A 14,875-nucleotide genomic window follows, 5' to 3' on the forward strand; every position below is an offset into this window, starting at 1 on the left:
GACTTTTTCAAGAGAATTTTAGATTTAAAAACGAAATGCAATAATTGATTAGTTGAGTAATTAAGTTTTCTCTGGTGATTCTTTATTATACTGAAGTTTATAAAAAGGGTAAAAAAATAAAAATGGAATCGTTTTATAATAATCCGATTAGACAGAAAATAAATAAAATATTCGATACTCACCTAATAACAGATGATAGTGAAGCTTTATACACGGTGTCGGGTTTGTGCTCAGCTAACTCAGCGTACACAAGAAGAATTCTGGTAAATGAAATAGAAAAAAGAGATTTATTGGTTAACAAAGCAGTCCTTGTTGAATATAACAAAGTTAGAGATAAGCTACAAAGCTTGTTAAATTCTATTTCTTCTTTGGATGTTGCTGTGTCCGACATGTCTAATAGACTTCAAGAGTCTAAAACAAAAACTCACCATATAATTACACAAACTACTAAATTAAAAGAAGAAAGAAAGAAAACCAAGAAGAAGCTCTTATGGGTGGACGCATTTGTCAAGGAATTTCAAATAGCACCAGAACAAATAAAAATTCTATATAATGTTACACCTCTTACACTTGATTTCTTTAATACCTTGTCACAGATAGAAAAGCTATATGAAAATTGCAAAGTACTTGTGAAATATTGGTATCAAACACCTGCTTTTGAAATAATGGAGATGATTGGGCTTCAACAAGAAGTAGCAATAGAAAAATTATATCACTGGACTATAGGAGCATGTCTTCTTGTTGATTCACCAAATAATGCTTTAGTACCTAAAGCATTGGGTAAGTTTGAAAACAGACAGGTTCTATTTTCTAACATAATTGATGAATATTGTAATGCTAGAAAGGCAACTGTTGTCCAATTATTTATTGATGTCCTTACTAAAGGCAATAGTGGTTCAAAGCCAATAGAGTTCTATGCAAATGAAACAACAAGGTATATTGGAGATATATTAGCATGGGTTTATCAGATAATACCTGTTGAAAAAGATAATCTTTGCACATTATTTAAATATTGTACTATGCCCGATAAAGATGAGAAAATTACAACTGCATTAACTAACATCATGGAAGCTTTATGCCCGTTGCTCAAAGTTAGAGCTGAGCTCATATTAACACCAGATAAGGATGCTTTGGTTTTATGGTCAATTACTAATTTAATGTTATATTATAAGAATATTATACAGTCTATAATAACTAGGGGTCACTTGATAGACACTTTTGATGAATTGATAAAAAAAAGCCAAGACATATTTCTGGTAACTCTAGATAGCAGAGTACAAAAAGAATTGAGTCATGGTGTGAAAGCACCTCCTCTAGATTTGAATCCATCTGTTGTTGTGACTGATTTGATTAGTTTTCTTAGAGATTTAATGAATTTATCAAACAATGTTATAACTACTGACAAAAGAATAATAATAACACATATATTAGATCCACTTTTGCATGCAATCAATGAAACAGCTTGCCATTTAAGTTCAACCGATATGTCAGTTTATATGTTGAACTGTATTTATCATATACAGTGTACATTATCATTGTATACTATTCTGGATGAATATAATGAAAGACTGCAGGCACAATCTGAGGCGCAAATAGACACACTAACATCAGAACAGGCTAGCTTCCTTGTTGCCAATTTGAACATGGGACCAATGTACACAATTTTACAAGAAAAGATCAGCGGTCCCCTTTCTGCCATACCTGGCATGGACACATCCACACTTAAAACATTCTTAAATAAATTTGATATGTTCTTAGTAACACCTGATGTGTACATTTTACCACAACTTAATTTGCTCATAAGTCACAATCACAAATCTGTTATTAAGAAAAGAGCTTTTGAAGTGATTTTTGCAATTTATGAACAATTATACAAAGCCATACATGACCCTGTTAACAGTTATGTGGATCCACAAGGAATAGTTCGCAGAACTCCAGAGGAGGTTAAGAAGTTTCTTGTAAATTAATGTTGAATAAGAAAACTATTTTTAAGTTATATATTAAATACCTTATCTGTATTCAGTTTATATTGTTTCAATGTAGTAACTATATCTGTAATTTATATAACATAAATATTTACTTATCCTTTTGTTCCATTAAATATTATGTTTGTTACTGCTGTTTTTGCACATTTTTTTTTTAAATAAGCGCTTAAAATATAAATATTTTAAAGGATTTGTCATCAAACTGTGACAATTTCGAAAGAATTCTTATCTTCAAATGTGCTATAAATGTATGTAAACAATTAAGTAATTTTTTAAATAAGGATTGAAATAAATATTGAAATGTATTTACATTGTAAATTTATGTTTTGTTTTTAGAAATAGCTTATCTTAATGTAAAATTCAATATTTAAAATTGTCGTGGCTTAGACTAAGAGTTTCTGGGTTCCTTCTTACGAGAAGGGAGTGAAATCAGATAGAGATACATAGAACAGGGCCGGCGGCAGTTTGATGACGATTTGACGATGATAGTTACTATTACATTACCTTTTCCCGAAAATAAGATTTGGCTTAAAAATTTCGTAACCAGGCCATAAAAAAATAATATCTGTCACAATAACACGATGTTACTGTGACATTGACGTTGTCAGTTGTGCTTGACAGAGATCAGGTGGGAAAAAGGACCTCACTCACCTTTCTTGTTGTAAATAAACTTTAAGATACGATTTATGTTACTTAAAACAGAGTCATTATTTTATAAAATCCTTAAAACGCGAAGATTCCTACGAATTACCAAAATGGCAAAAAGCTCTTTTGAATATGTGAAGAAGTTTGAACTAGACGATACATTATTACCAAACACATGGATAGTTGTGAGACTTGATGGCAAATGTTTTCATAAATTTGCGGACGATCATAACTTCAAAAAGCCCAACGATTTAAGAGCATTAAAGTTAATGAATTACGCAGCTTTTTCTGTGATGCGTGATTTTAGTGATTTGTTAATGGGATTCGGTCAAAGTGACGAATACTCTTTCGTTTTTAAAAAACACTGTAATTTGTACAAAAGACGTGCTGCAAAACTTTTGACTACAATTACTAGCAAATTTTCAACTTCATATATTTATTATTGGAATAAGTTTCTAGGAGACCAACAATTATTATATCCCCCTTCATTTGATGGCCGGATCGTATTGTATCCCAATGAAGACACCTTGATTGACTACATGAAATGGCGACAAGCAGATGTTCATATAAATAATTTATATAATACTACATTTTGGACACTAGTTCAAGAAGGCAAACTTAGTCCTACACAAGTAAGTTTTAAATGTTAAGTTGTAATGTAAAAAAATGAATGTTTTTCACTATTGTATATTTTGTTTCAGGCAGAGAAAAGGTTGTGTGGCACAGTTTCAGCAGATAAAAATGAAATATTGTTCAAAGAGTTTAATATCAATTATAACAATGAATTAGAAATATTTAAACGGGGAACGCTTTTGCTAAGAAAGAATATAAACACAGATGTTTCAAACAAATGTTCTACAGTAATAGTAGATGTTCATGATGACATGTTGAAGGATAGTTTTTGGAGAGATCATAAAGATTTATTCACAATAAAACCTAAGCAACATTTTATTTACAATGGACCGATAACAGAAATTATTAGTGCACAAGTACATGACAGAAAACATGGAATACCAGAAGCAACATAATATGTTAAAAATTTATTAAATTATTATGTTTATGATTTATATTACTTTACACTGTTTTTAATTATATTTTGCTTAAAATTGGTTGTCGACTCAATTTACTAATACACCCCATGGTACGTGATATTAATATGATTAACATGATATTAATGATTTAAGTTTGTGAGCCTTCAATCTAATTTCAACCTATTAACTCATAATTTTCAACCTGTGGGTGGGTTTGAGGGAAATTGTAAAAGAGAATTTTTGTTACTATGTATTTGCTGCTATCCAGACATTGGAAAAACCCACTAATGGTTGCATGGATCTAAGGAATATTAAAATAAAAAGAATTATTTTTAAACATTTTTTATTTTATCTAATACAATAATACATGATGCTAACATTAATAAAACTCTTCTAATATAATGTAGTGTGTAATTTACAGGTTAAAAATCAAAACAGCAAATTTGCCCAAAATAATATTTAAACAAATTACTGTTTTTGAAAATAACTAAATATTTTGCAGTACACATAATAATAAATTAAAAATATCATACAGGCTTAATGCAATTAAGCAAAATGTAAGCAATAGAATCGAGAATAATTTTATTAAATAGGGAATCTATAATAATTTGAAGTATTAGCTTTTTGATTATTCATTTTCACCCGCCTTTAATATATTGCACACATAAGTATGCTATGGAATGCTTGAATATATTTTAGATTAAATCAATTTTCAACATTCATATAAGTTTTTGCATTCTAAGTTAGGTTTACATTTATTTCTTAAATACTGTGTAAATTCTGGTCTATTTTTATATTCAACAATTTGAACTGGAATTGTCATAACACATACAACATTATTTACATTGCAAGGTTCCTTGAATATGAAGCTTTCCACTGTTTAGAAAATGGGAATATAGTTGTCAATTTTGGCACGGTGCTTCTGGGCAACGCATTCGCTTATCCACACAATGTTCCTGCATTCCTGCTCCTTCAGTTTCAGGTAAGAATAGAAAACTCCAAAGTGGAATTGTTGCAAAAATGCATGCACATTTAGGCTGACCTGAAATAAAGTTATTAGAATCAGTAATTATTGATTTTATTTTGTTAGACAATTTATTATGTTTAGCTCTATTACAAAGCCAATTTACTTTAAATTTCGTCCTTTGCCCATAATTTTAAAGATATAAAAAACAAACAATAAAACATTTTTATTAAAGTTGCCCTATTGGGCAAAAAACTATCAGTTTTATGAGATTACGAATTTAGGATCAAATAGCTTTTACTGTATTTTACGAACACTTGAACAGGGGGAAAATTTAGAATTACCTCGTGCTCAAAGAATTTATCTTCCAAAGTCTTATCACCAACATTGCTTCCAGCACCTTCGAAAAGGGCAGCATACTCAGCATAATATTCAGCAACAGCTTTAACTTGCTCGTAGTCATCGGCCCTGGCAAGTGCAGCCAAGCCATCAGGGTTGAGTTTACCACAGCGAGGGTACAACTTTGCACGATCATCTTTAGATAGCTCAGTTCCAAAAGAGTTGATAGTAATGATGATAGCACGACGATCAGCCTCAAACTAAAAAATATAATAATTTTAACTTCCAAAAAATGGCATAACCAGATAATATTACTGATATTATTAATGTGAATGTTTACAATGTATGTTTGTTAGAAGGTACCCCCTCCAGACTTCTGAAATTTAGGATAAATGTAGAAAATAGTCTGGAAGAACACAGGCTACTAAATAAGATTTTTTATTGATTGATTTTCCGAGCGGACAAAGTCACGGGTGATAGCTAGTATTTATTAAATGTAGATAACATCAACAATGTGTTTTCCCTAGTTCTTTGTATGACCAAAACAGTGATATAGACAAAAAAACTAGATGTATACACTTATGTTGATTTAGTATGTATGTAAATACATGTTATTAGATTTGTGGCAAAATGTTTACTTACAGCCAAAATTTCACACATAACATCAGCAGTAGATCCCCCGATCTGCTTGCAGAATTCATAGAAAGCTTCCAAATAAGCTTTGTATAGGGTGTTACGGATTATTTCAATGTTCATCTCATCAAGGTCTTGTTCACTAATGCAATCTACAAAGAATGGAGCCAGGGGAGTGTCCACAAGCACCGCATTGTACAGCTCAGCCGGGGTGGCGGCTACGTGAATAGCTTCCATCTGCTCAAACGATCCCAAGGGGTGGCATTTAGGGATCAATTCAGAAATGGGTCTCTGGTGCAGAGTACCAGTAATCAAAAGTATGATATTGTCAATCATATAACTGTAAGTAATGAAGTCCAAGAACGTAGATAGTGGCTCCACTGAATGGTTTCTCAAGTGTTGGAATTCAATGACAAGTTTTTCACGAAGCTTGTCATCGATAGTCGATACTGCCAATGGGCTAGGTTCATTGGCCAAAAAGGTACCATAATCAGTTCCCTGTAAGTGAAGCTTTAAATCTGCAAGAAATATATGCTTTTTTGAAAATGGTAGGTTTTACGAAATCTAAAAAGACGTGATCACGATTCTTAATTACGTCAAGGTTTATCATCGTAGTTAGATTACTCTTAGATAGGGTAAGTATGGTGTACTTTGTAAAAAGGAGACATTACGATAATTTACCTTCTAATGTTTCGCACTGCACCAAGTTCAAGTAATCGGATTGCTTCAGAATCCCGCACTTGAAACCGCGACACAACCCCTCTAAATACCCGGCGTCAATGTTGAAAATACACCCCTTCATATTGATATAAACTTCTTTCCAATTTTGGTATGTAGAAGTTTAATCGATCAAGAATGCAAAGATCGAGGGGAAGATGAAAACTTGTGTGAACAAAATTGATCATATGATATTTCCATAGATGAACAAATGAACATCAAACATAGACAAGACCTTTTTATTCTGACAACTTCGATATTCGATGGATTAAAAAAACTTTAATAATTTTAATAATTTTTGAAAAGACTAATCTTAATAACTTTAACCATCCCGTTTTAAATGGTGAATAGCAATAGGATGTATCTCTAATAACAGAATAGAGTACTACGTACATAGTAAAAAAAATAATAATTTAATTTTAGTTGACACCCGAGTTACTGTAGAGGCTGAAGCATGGGCGTCGCCAGCCGATGATCTAGACTAATTCTAGGTTTGGGCAGCTACCATTAATATTATTAGAAGTAGTTCTTATATCTATTTTACATTTTTCAATTCTCTAGGGTGGTATCGGCTGCCCTTTCCTGACCCGTCTGGCGACACCCTTGGCCTGAAGCAAACGTAAAGTACAGGAATTTAGGGTTTAGGCCCTAAAGCCACCCATATCACACAAATGATATTTGCAGCAAAATCTACGCCTTTATATTTCTTACACTGGCATATAACATATTTAAACTGAATGGTAAAATGGAACGATTCTACGTTATTGTCAGATTGTCACGTTTAGAATTCGAATCTGATTCTGACATTTCATTTGACGTTGTTGTCACAAACTTTGTAAATATTTCGCGACTGATTTAGAACAACAATATTTGTGTTTCTAAATTTCTTACTATGATATCTATTAAGGCACTAGCCTTGAGACGTATTTTGAGAGGTAAGCGACAACATTCCTATGTTTTGAATTTAACATGAATCTGCAGATATCTATAATGAGTACCAGACAAAATTTGCTTAAAAATAAAATTGTAATCTAAGAAAAAAATGTTTTTCTTTTATAGATGAGGCCTTTATGATAATGCAGTTATGCAAACATTCCCATGACTCCAAGGTTGATGCTGATGATGCATCAGCTAAAGCTGAATCTAAACGTATGGCAGAATTTCGGAAGAAGTTAAGAGAAACTACTCCTATCAAAGATCTTGGTGAACAGCCGTTTACAAATCCAGCAAACCAGGAGAATGCTTTGCCACCATGGCCCAATGATACCAATCCCCACACTGGGGAGATTGGTGGACCCCGAGGACCGGAACCAACTCGTTATGGAGACTGGGAGAGGAAAGGCAGAGTGTCGGATTTTTGAAAATATCTAGCATTAGCTCCAATTGTTATTAATAAATATATCATTATTATTTATTTAAAAAAATGGGTAATATAAATTAAAAAGGTAGATTTTGTCACAGATTTTTTATTTACTTGCAGATTTTCCTAAAGTTTTTGGCATTTTTTTATTTGTTGAATCCTCCAACTCATTTGATTTATAATAATGTGGTGCTACTTCCAGTAGCCATTTACTTTCTATTTCAGTAACTTGTCTCATAAATTCTTTTGATGTAAAAACTAGTTCATGATAAATAACCCATCTTGGTAATTCTTCAAATAAAGCACTGTTTGGATGAATCATCACAGTCTGCAGAAATAAAAACATTAAAAATTAAAACATTTCTGGTAAACTTGATTCTTAAAGTTCAATTATCTTTGTTAATAAAAATTTTACTGTGAATAACTTATGATTTTACAGTAGAAATACAAAAAAATACTTACTTGATTATGTTTAACAGTTTTGTAATGTCCACCTTTCGAAAATTTTGCAATATGATAAAAATATCCAGCCGTAATTGCCTTTCTGATGTTAGTGTCATCTGATATACTTGAAACCATATCAATTTCAACTCTTTCCATCAATCCTACAAGTTGTTCTCGAACATCTCGAGCTCTTTTCATAGATCTGTATTGTATGAAGTTTTCATAACACCATTGCACTGAATAATCAGAGCCCACCCATTGATTATACACATTCATTAAAGTCAAATGATCCCCATTTCTATGAAAAAAGTTTTTTCTAGCTGTATCTGCATGAATAATTTTATCCTTAGGTCGATAAAAAACTGAGCTGTTAACTGATAACATAGCAGCAATGCTAACAATCTCTTCTGAGCATTTATATCTGAAAAAAATGAAGTAAAAATATTTTTTTGAGTTTGATATTTGTTTGATGAAAGAAAATTAAGCTAAATATGAATTGACAGGATATATTAGCAAAGATATTTATTTTATACCCTAAATCTTAAAAAAAAATTGCTAATGTGAAAACTTACTTTTCACTGGCTAATAGCATTTTAGCCAACATAGGATCAGTGGGAAACTCAGCCATTCTTCGGCCAGCCTTAGTTAATTCTCCATGGTGATTAAGTGCTCCAAGTGCATACAGTTGTTCCAAAGCTAGAACTAATGTCTCATGGGGAGGAGGATCCAAGAAATCAAAATGAATAAGGTCATTGATTCCTAATGCTTTCAAAGTGAGAACAGCATTCCCTAAATTAATCCTCTGGATTTCTGGGACGGTATTATCTTCAAGTTCATACTTATATGCCCATGCAGTATAAAGTCTGAAGCATTTACCTGGCGCCACTCTTCCGGCTCTGCCAGCTCTTTGATTAGCTGATGCTTTAGATATTGGAACTACCATTAAACTCTCCATTCCAGTTTTGGAATTAAAGTTGTTTTGTTTTGCAAATCCTGGATCAATTACATATATGATGTTGTCAATTGTAAGTGAAGTTTCAGCTATATTTGTTGCTAACACAACTTTTCGGGCTCCCTCTGGGGTTGGTTCAAATATTTTTGCTTGCATGTCACTTGGTAGGTTTGCATATACTGGTAATATTAACAGTTCCTTAATCTTCTTTCCTAATCTTTTGGTTCTGTCCTGTAACATTTCTACACATGTCTCAATTTCTTCTTGACCCGTAAGAAAGACAAGTATATCTCCTAATGGCTGAGTGGCATGTATTTGCAGAATAGACACTACACTGGCATCTACATAATCAGCTTCTGGAGCTTTAGTGTAATAAATATCAACTGGAAACCTTCTACCAGGGATACGAAAAATTGGTGCCTCATCAAAAAAGTTTGAAAATTTTTCAGCATCTAATGTGGCACTAGATATGAGTAATTTTAAATCAGGTCTAAATCTAGTGATGTCTTTTACCAAACCAAATAAAATGTCAGTATGCAAAGTGCGTTCATGAGCTTCATCGATTATCATAACACTGTAAGATGCTAAGTCTGGCTCTGATAGAAACTCTCTATGTAGTGTTCCATCTGTCATATATTTAATAACAGTTCTATCTGATGTACAATCTTCAAACCGAATGCTGTATCCAACTTCATTTCCAAGCTTGACATTCATCTCTTGAGCAACTCTTGCTGCTACTGACATTGCAGCAACTCTTCTTGGTTGTGTACATCCAATTTTTTTCCCATCTTTTGTAAATCCTGCTTCATGTAAGTATTGGGGAATCTGAGTTGTTTTACCTGATCCTGTCTCACCTTCTACAATTAGTATTTGATAATTTCTAATAGCTTCAATCAAAGAGTCTCTGAAAGGAAAAACCGGAAGAGATTTCTTAGTTTCTTCAATTGTCATGCGTATCTTTTGATATTCAGATTTCTCTTCATCTTCCTTCTTCTCCTTGTTACCTTCCAATTGGAGTGCTTGAATAAAATCAATTTGTTCATCAAGCAAGAGTTCATATTCATCTTGTGCTTTTGCATCTTTTGCCCCAAATTTAAAGAATGCTGATTTTATTTGTTCTTGTTCCCACTTGCGTTGTTCTGAATGTGGTAGTTTTTCATTTTCATCAACTTCAATATATTCACCTGAAAAAGATTATTTTACATTTGAGTAAAACTATTAAGGTCAACAAGTTTTAATAAAAATAACCACTAATTCATACAAACCTTTTTCACCTTTACCCAAATCCCGAGGCATATGATATCTTTGTACATTTTCCAACTCTCTTGCTTTTTCATGCTCCTTGGCTAATTGTAATATGGTTTTCTTATGTTCTCTTTCTTTCTTCTCCTTCTCTGTTAACCTGAAATGTTATTATGAGATCTAATTTAAAATTACTACACACACACACACACATCATACGGAAATTGTGTACAGTTTCAAGAATGACAGTCTAAAAGCTGTTTTCTTACAATAAACTTTCTCAAAGTCAAGATCTTGTTCCGTAGGAACATTTTACTCTTTCTATTGAACATCTGGTAAATAGCAAAATACTTACACACTTTCATCAAACAGATATTCATCATCAGCTATATCTGCTTCCAACTCTAAAACTTTATCTTCTTTTCTTTTCTCTAAATATTTCCGGCGAGATTGAACTCTGAGTTTTGGTAGTATTTTGTTCCTGTCTTCCGCTTCTAATTTCAAGCGTTTGGCCGCTTCTTCATAAGAACGTTTACTCGTGGACTCTGTTACTTTTTTTACCTTTTCTTCATCACGTTTCTTTAATCTCTTTGCAAACTCATCTCGTTCCTTTATATCCTTTTTCCGCTGTTCTTCTGCGCTATCAGAATCCGATGATGAGTGCTGTCGCTTTCCACGTTTGTCCATCGTGAAAATTTTTATTTACCTCTTGTTTTAAAATTGGTAAACCATTTAAAAATGAGTTTTGTCAGTTTTAATCAACGTACTCACTGTCAAGGTATTAAAAAATTTTTACTTCCCACATTGTTTACTCAGATCGACATTGTTTGACATCAATCATTGACACAGTTTTTGACTTTGACATCTAGTGCATAGAGTGCAGAAATTTTGACGTCTATAATTTTATTTGGATACATTATTTAATGGTTCTTAGTATACATGACTTTTTGCCTGGAGACTAGTCAAAAAAGTCGTCTGTCTTTTACATATAATCACTACAGGTGAGAAACTGATATGAAAATTAGTTCCAAATGCTGGTTTTAATATTAATAAGTAGCTTTTAAAATAGCTAAAGTACACGCTAAGAGTACACTGGCAATTGATGAGTTAAGAAGAGGATATAATTGTGAAGTATATTAAACACAATTTAATGCCAACGACAATTTAAATTAAAAGCAAATCGAATAAGTCAACATCTTAGTTATATTGATTTAAATTATTTTTATAATCTTGTAATTCGTGTTATTTAAGAAATGTTATTCAAGTATATTTCTAGGTAAGGGTAATGAAAAAAAATATGAATATTTTTTACATAGTAAAAGAGGAACCATATTTATCATTTCTTGAAATTACTCTTATATTTTCGTTATTTATGTTATAATTGTTAGTCTCAATTAACGCTTTGGAGTTACATCATAATTCTAAGTGGCGCATAATACTGTGTAGCATCTTAAATTTTGAAATTGTTTATGTGCATGTGCTGATTATGTTTTTGTAGGATTTGCTTCAGTTTAGTTAATTAAAACATCCGCTCGGTTTACCTCTTAGCCCTTTATCCTAATCGTAAAATCTTAAATAAAATGTAACGCTTGAAACTATAGAAGTACTTTGTCTAATAGAAAGGTAACTGTAATAAGTCGGGTGCATACAAGACATGTCACCAACATATCAATATGGAGAAACGATGTCCTGGAAAATGCTTTGAAATTTATACAGAGAAATGTGGAGTTCGTACGGATACACGGACCAACTGCTGACGAGGTAGCCTATTATAATATCTTGGCGGCTCAAGGTACGGGTACATCTAAAATAGTTTTCTGCTCAATGACTCGCGAGAAGCTAAGAACCGCCAAGATATCTGAAAAGACTTGTACATTATATTTACTTTATTTAAATCATACGGAATAAAAAACCAGTATTTATCAACTTGCATAAGTTGACATAATATATTAAATTCATATAACTTATTGACCATTCAGCAACTGCATGGCATTTTTATATTTTTTTTTTCACAGCAATTGCGGTTCTCAGTAATTTCTTATTCGGATATTCCTTACATTTTAGGTAACAAGAGATGTTAATTTGACAGATAAAACATGTCTAATAACTGGAGCAAACAGTGGGATCGGTTTGGAAGTAACCAAATGTTTGCTTGCGCGCGGCTGTAAGGTTTTGATGGCATGTCGAAACACTTACGCTGCAAATATTGCCGTAAAAAATGTCCCTTGCGAAAAAGCAAACTTAATAAATATCCACGAAGTCAATCTCACTTCACTTGCATCTGTTAAAAACTTATCTGACAATCTTCAGAAAGAATACAAGTAATTTGATACTTTATAAAAATATTAAACCTACTGTTAAATATTTTAAAAAATGTTGACCATTTCATTTTTTTCTCAGAAAAATTGATATTGTAATTTTGAACGCAGCTGTGTTTGGGATTCCATGGACTCTTACGGAAGACGGCTTAGAAACTGCTTTCCAAGTGAATTATTTAAGTCAATATTACTTGTTAATGAATATTGAGAAGATTCTAGCTCCTAACGCACGTGTTGTTTTTACGTCTTCAGAATCTCACAGGTTTTTTTATATTATTATTATTTATGCGTATTTTTATGACAATGTAACAATTCATTTTAAATTTTAATATTTACAGGAATATAAATTGGAACATGCCAAAGATTTTGTCGCCAAGTTTGGAACATCTTTCGATTCCAAAGGAGGAGTATACTTCTATCAGAGCGTACAACATTTCGAAGTTATGTTCCATTTTAGCAATGCACTATTTGGGGTATCGTTGGTTAAATACAGAAAAAACTGTTTTTTGTGCTCATCCCGGGTCTTTTATCAAGACGCGGTTATGTCGCAATTGGTGGGTTTACGAAGCTCTTTACACGACAATGTTGCCATTCTCAAAAACCATTGTAAGTCCAAATGTTATTTTCTTCACTATCTTTGTTTCAAACATACTACTGTATATTCGTATATTTCAGCTTGATCACTTTTTATATAATACAACTTGTATGAGCAGCGTCAAGCCGCGAGCACGATCTTGTACTGCGCGACGTCGCCGGAGCTGAGCGGCGTGTCGGCGCAGTACTTCAAGGACTGCCGGCGCTGCGAGGAGAGCGACCTGGCCAGCGACATGCATCTCGCCTTTAAGATCAACGACATCACGCGAGAAATCCTGAGAGAGCGCGCGCCCGCCTTCATCGACACCTTCCGAGTGACTGACAAGCCGAGCGCCAGCGTCCCCAACGTTCCCACAGATGTCGACAAAGTGCAACGAGTTAAGGAAAACGTTGAACACGACTCTCTTATCTCCAGTTATACTAATTGATTTATTTTTTGTTGATACGTTTGCAAAGAGGTGCTTTTTTTAGGTTGGAATTTTAATTCGTCAATTTTGTTAGAAGATAATAAATAAAATATTTAATTCAATATAACATTTTTATTTCGAATATTGAAGCATTTAAATAGAATAGAGTAAATTAACGTTTAAACACAAAAGAAAACATTAACATAACTATTATATATACTTATTCTATTTCGCCGTCTCTTCACCTGGAAAATCTAAAGAGAAAAATTCAGACACTTCAGTGAATAACATTATACTAGTATAAAAATTATATTTTATTGAGTATATTAATAAAGACATAACATTAGTAATCTAAAATTATTGTTTGTATCACCGTGGGTTCCCACAGCTCAAAACATTCACAAAAAACTTCATGTTATCGGCTCGTTAATATTGGCAACACTAGAACATCAAATAGTTTAGAAATTAAGTTTATTTAATTTCAGATTTATGTTCACGTTTGATATTCGAGAATAATGTAAATTTTTGATAGAAAAATGAGAACGTAGAAAGTTGAGAATGTTTCGCAGATGCGGTAACATATTAACCTTAAGTTAGAAGTGTAATAAGTATATTATAATATGTATTTGTATACAAATACATAGTTTAATATAACGCTAGGCAAAAAGGGTTTAGAAACAAGACTAAAATAGGCGTAAGCGTAGCGGTATGATATAAATAAAAGTTTAACTCCGTTCTCGCTTGTTTCGTGCTCGCGGACTTACTTCTTACAATAACTAATACATGGCCTATTTATTTTAAAGGACATTAACTACAGATACGACACTTTAAGATTCGATTGAAGGAAAAAAAAATATAAAATCAATGTTAGAACCTCATGCATATCTAATTGGAGTAGACACAGATAACAAGTTTTATCCGCTGTCGTAGAGTTTATATTCAAATAAAAAGATCATTTACATAATAATCACGAGGACATTGATTTAGTACTTTTTTAAGATTTATATGCGTTAAACATATATAAATAATGATAATTTTTAATTAACTACATAAAATAAATGCTATACTCGAGTAAAAAGAAGAATATTATTATATTTATGGAATTAACATCAACTTCATTAGTGTTATTAATTATTAAATTCAGTTTAATTCCATTCCAGTGAAGAATCACTTATATAAATGAATAACGAAACATTTAAATGTACGCACTTTAACTATATTTCTATAAATATAATCAATTTTAA

General features: G+C 32.2%; 6 protein-coding genes across 6 annotated transcripts; 4 read left to right on the top strand and 2 right to left on the bottom strand.

Moving 5' to 3' along the window:
- The first annotated feature begins 60 nt into the window (after positions 1–60).
- LOC106720007 (conserved oligomeric Golgi complex subunit 6) lies at positions 61–1,999 on the top strand. Its single transcript, XM_014514532.2, has one exon. The coding sequence runs from the start codon at positions 123–125 to the stop codon at positions 1,965–1,967; it is 1,845 nt and encodes a 614-aa protein (XP_014370018.2). The 5' UTR covers positions 61–122; the 3' UTR covers positions 1,968–1,999.
- Positions 2,000–2,448: 449 nt separating this feature from the next.
- Positions 2,449–3,909, top strand: LOC106719786 (probable tRNA(His) guanylyltransferase). The gene is made up of 2 exons (XM_014514229.2): positions 2,449–3,262; positions 3,332–3,909. Exons 1-2 carry the CDS (start codon positions 2,672–2,674, stop codon positions 3,656–3,658), a joined length of 918 nt encoding a protein of 305 aa, XP_014369715.2. The 5' UTR covers positions 2,449–2,671; the 3' UTR covers positions 3,659–3,909.
- Positions 3,910–4,439: 530 nt separating this feature from the next.
- On the bottom strand, positions 4,440–6,511 carry LOC106719834 (V-type proton ATPase subunit d). The gene is made up of 4 exons (XM_014514284.2): positions 6,279–6,511; positions 5,607–6,115; positions 4,970–5,224; positions 4,440–4,703 (listed from the first exon to the last, which is right to left on the bottom strand). Exons 1-4 carry the CDS (start codon positions 6,397–6,399, stop codon positions 4,542–4,544), a joined length of 1,047 nt encoding a protein of 348 aa, XP_014369770.1. The 5' UTR covers positions 6,400–6,511; the 3' UTR covers positions 4,440–4,541.
- Positions 6,512–7,114: 603 nt separating this feature from the next.
- LOC106720030 (succinate dehydrogenase assembly factor 4, mitochondrial) lies at positions 7,115–7,710 on the top strand. Its single transcript, XM_014514575.2, has 2 exons — positions 7,115–7,249; positions 7,374–7,710. The coding sequence occupies exons 1-2, from the start codon at positions 7,207–7,209 to the stop codon at positions 7,673–7,675; spliced, it is 345 nt and encodes a 114-aa protein (XP_014370061.1). The 5' UTR covers positions 7,115–7,206; the 3' UTR covers positions 7,676–7,710.
- Positions 7,711–7,780: 70 nt separating this feature from the next.
- LOC106719785 (pre-mRNA-splicing factor ATP-dependent RNA helicase DHX16) lies at positions 7,781–11,098 on the bottom strand. Its single transcript, XM_014514228.2, has 5 exons — positions 10,668–11,098; positions 10,336–10,472; positions 8,691–10,254; positions 8,137–8,539; positions 7,781–8,002 (listed from the first exon to the last, which is right to left on the bottom strand). The coding sequence occupies exons 1-5, from the start codon at positions 10,997–10,999 to the stop codon at positions 7,781–7,783; spliced, it is 2,658 nt and encodes an 885-aa protein (XP_014369714.1). The 5' UTR covers positions 11,000–11,098.
- Positions 11,099–11,517: 419 nt separating this feature from the next.
- Positions 11,518–13,652, top strand: LOC106720029 (WW domain-containing oxidoreductase). Its single transcript, XM_014514574.2, has 6 exons — positions 11,518–11,588; positions 11,932–12,073; positions 12,377–12,633; positions 12,713–12,892; positions 12,969–13,236; positions 13,344–13,652. The coding sequence occupies exons 1-6, from the start codon at positions 11,566–11,568 to the stop codon at positions 13,650–13,652; spliced, it is 1,179 nt and encodes a 392-aa protein (XP_014370060.2). The 5' UTR covers positions 11,518–11,565.
- Positions 13,653–14,875: the final 1,223 nt, after the last annotated feature.

The sequence above is a fragment of the Papilio machaon genome, chromosome 1 (assembly GCF_912999745.1).
Source record: "Papilio machaon chromosome 1, ilPapMach1.1, whole genome shotgun sequence".
NCBI classification, from domain to species: Eukaryota; Metazoa; Arthropoda; class Insecta; order Lepidoptera; family Papilionidae; genus Papilio; species Papilio machaon.

Bases quoted from the DNA above. Each gene is read 5' to 3' on its own strand.
- LOC106720029 (XM_014514574.2), top strand. From the start codon at position 11,566: ATGTTATTCAAGTATATTTCTAG. The intron at 12,634-12,712 runs GTAATTTGATAC...TTTTTTTCTCAG, and splicing joins AATCTTCAGAAAGAATACAA to AAAAATTGATATTGTAATTT. The intron at 12,893-12,968 runs GTTTTTTTATAT...TAATATTTACAG, and splicing joins ACGTCTTCAGAATCTCACAG to GAATATAAATTGGAACATGC.
- LOC106720030 (XM_014514575.2), top strand. From the start codon at position 7,207: ATGATATCTATTAAGGCACTAGCCTTGAGACGTATTTTGAGAG. The intron at 7,250-7,373 runs GTAAGCGACAAC...TTTCTTTTATAG, and splicing joins CTTGAGACGTATTTTGAGAG to ATGAGGCCTTTATGATAATG.
- LOC106719785 (XM_014514228.2), bottom strand. From the start codon at position 10,999: ATGGACAAACGTGGAAAGCGACAGCACTCATCATCGGATTCTGATAGC. The intron at 10,255-10,335 runs GTTTGTATGAAT...AATCTTTTTCAG, and splicing joins TTTGGGTAAAGGTGAAAAAG to GTGAATATATTGAAGTTGAT. The intron at 8,540-8,690 runs GTAAGTTTTCAC...CATTTTTTTCAG, and splicing joins ATGCTATTAGCCAGTGAAAA to ATATAAATGCTCAGAAGAGA.
- LOC106719834 (XM_014514284.2), bottom strand. From the start codon at position 6,399: ATGAAGGGGTGTATTTTCAACATTGACGCCGGGTATTTAGAGGGGTTG. The intron at 5,225-5,606 runs GTAAGTAAACAT...TATATTTTTTAG, and splicing joins TTATGTGTGAAATTTTGGCT to TTTGAGGCTGATCGTCGTGC. The intron at 4,704-4,969 runs GTAATTCTAAAT...ACTTTATTTCAG, and splicing joins ATAAATTCTTTGAGCACGAG to GTCAGCCTAAATGTGCATGC.
- LOC106720007 (XM_014514532.2), top strand. From the start codon at position 123: ATGGAATCGTTTTATAATAATCCGATTAGACAGAAAATAAATAAAATA.
- LOC106719786 (XM_014514229.2), top strand. From the start codon at position 2,672: ATGTTACTTAAAACAGAGTCATTATTTTATAAAATCCTTAAAACGCGA. The intron at 3,263-3,331 runs GTAAGTTTTAAA...ATTTTGTTTCAG, and splicing joins GCAAACTTAGTCCTACACAA to GCAGAGAAAAGGTTGTGTGG.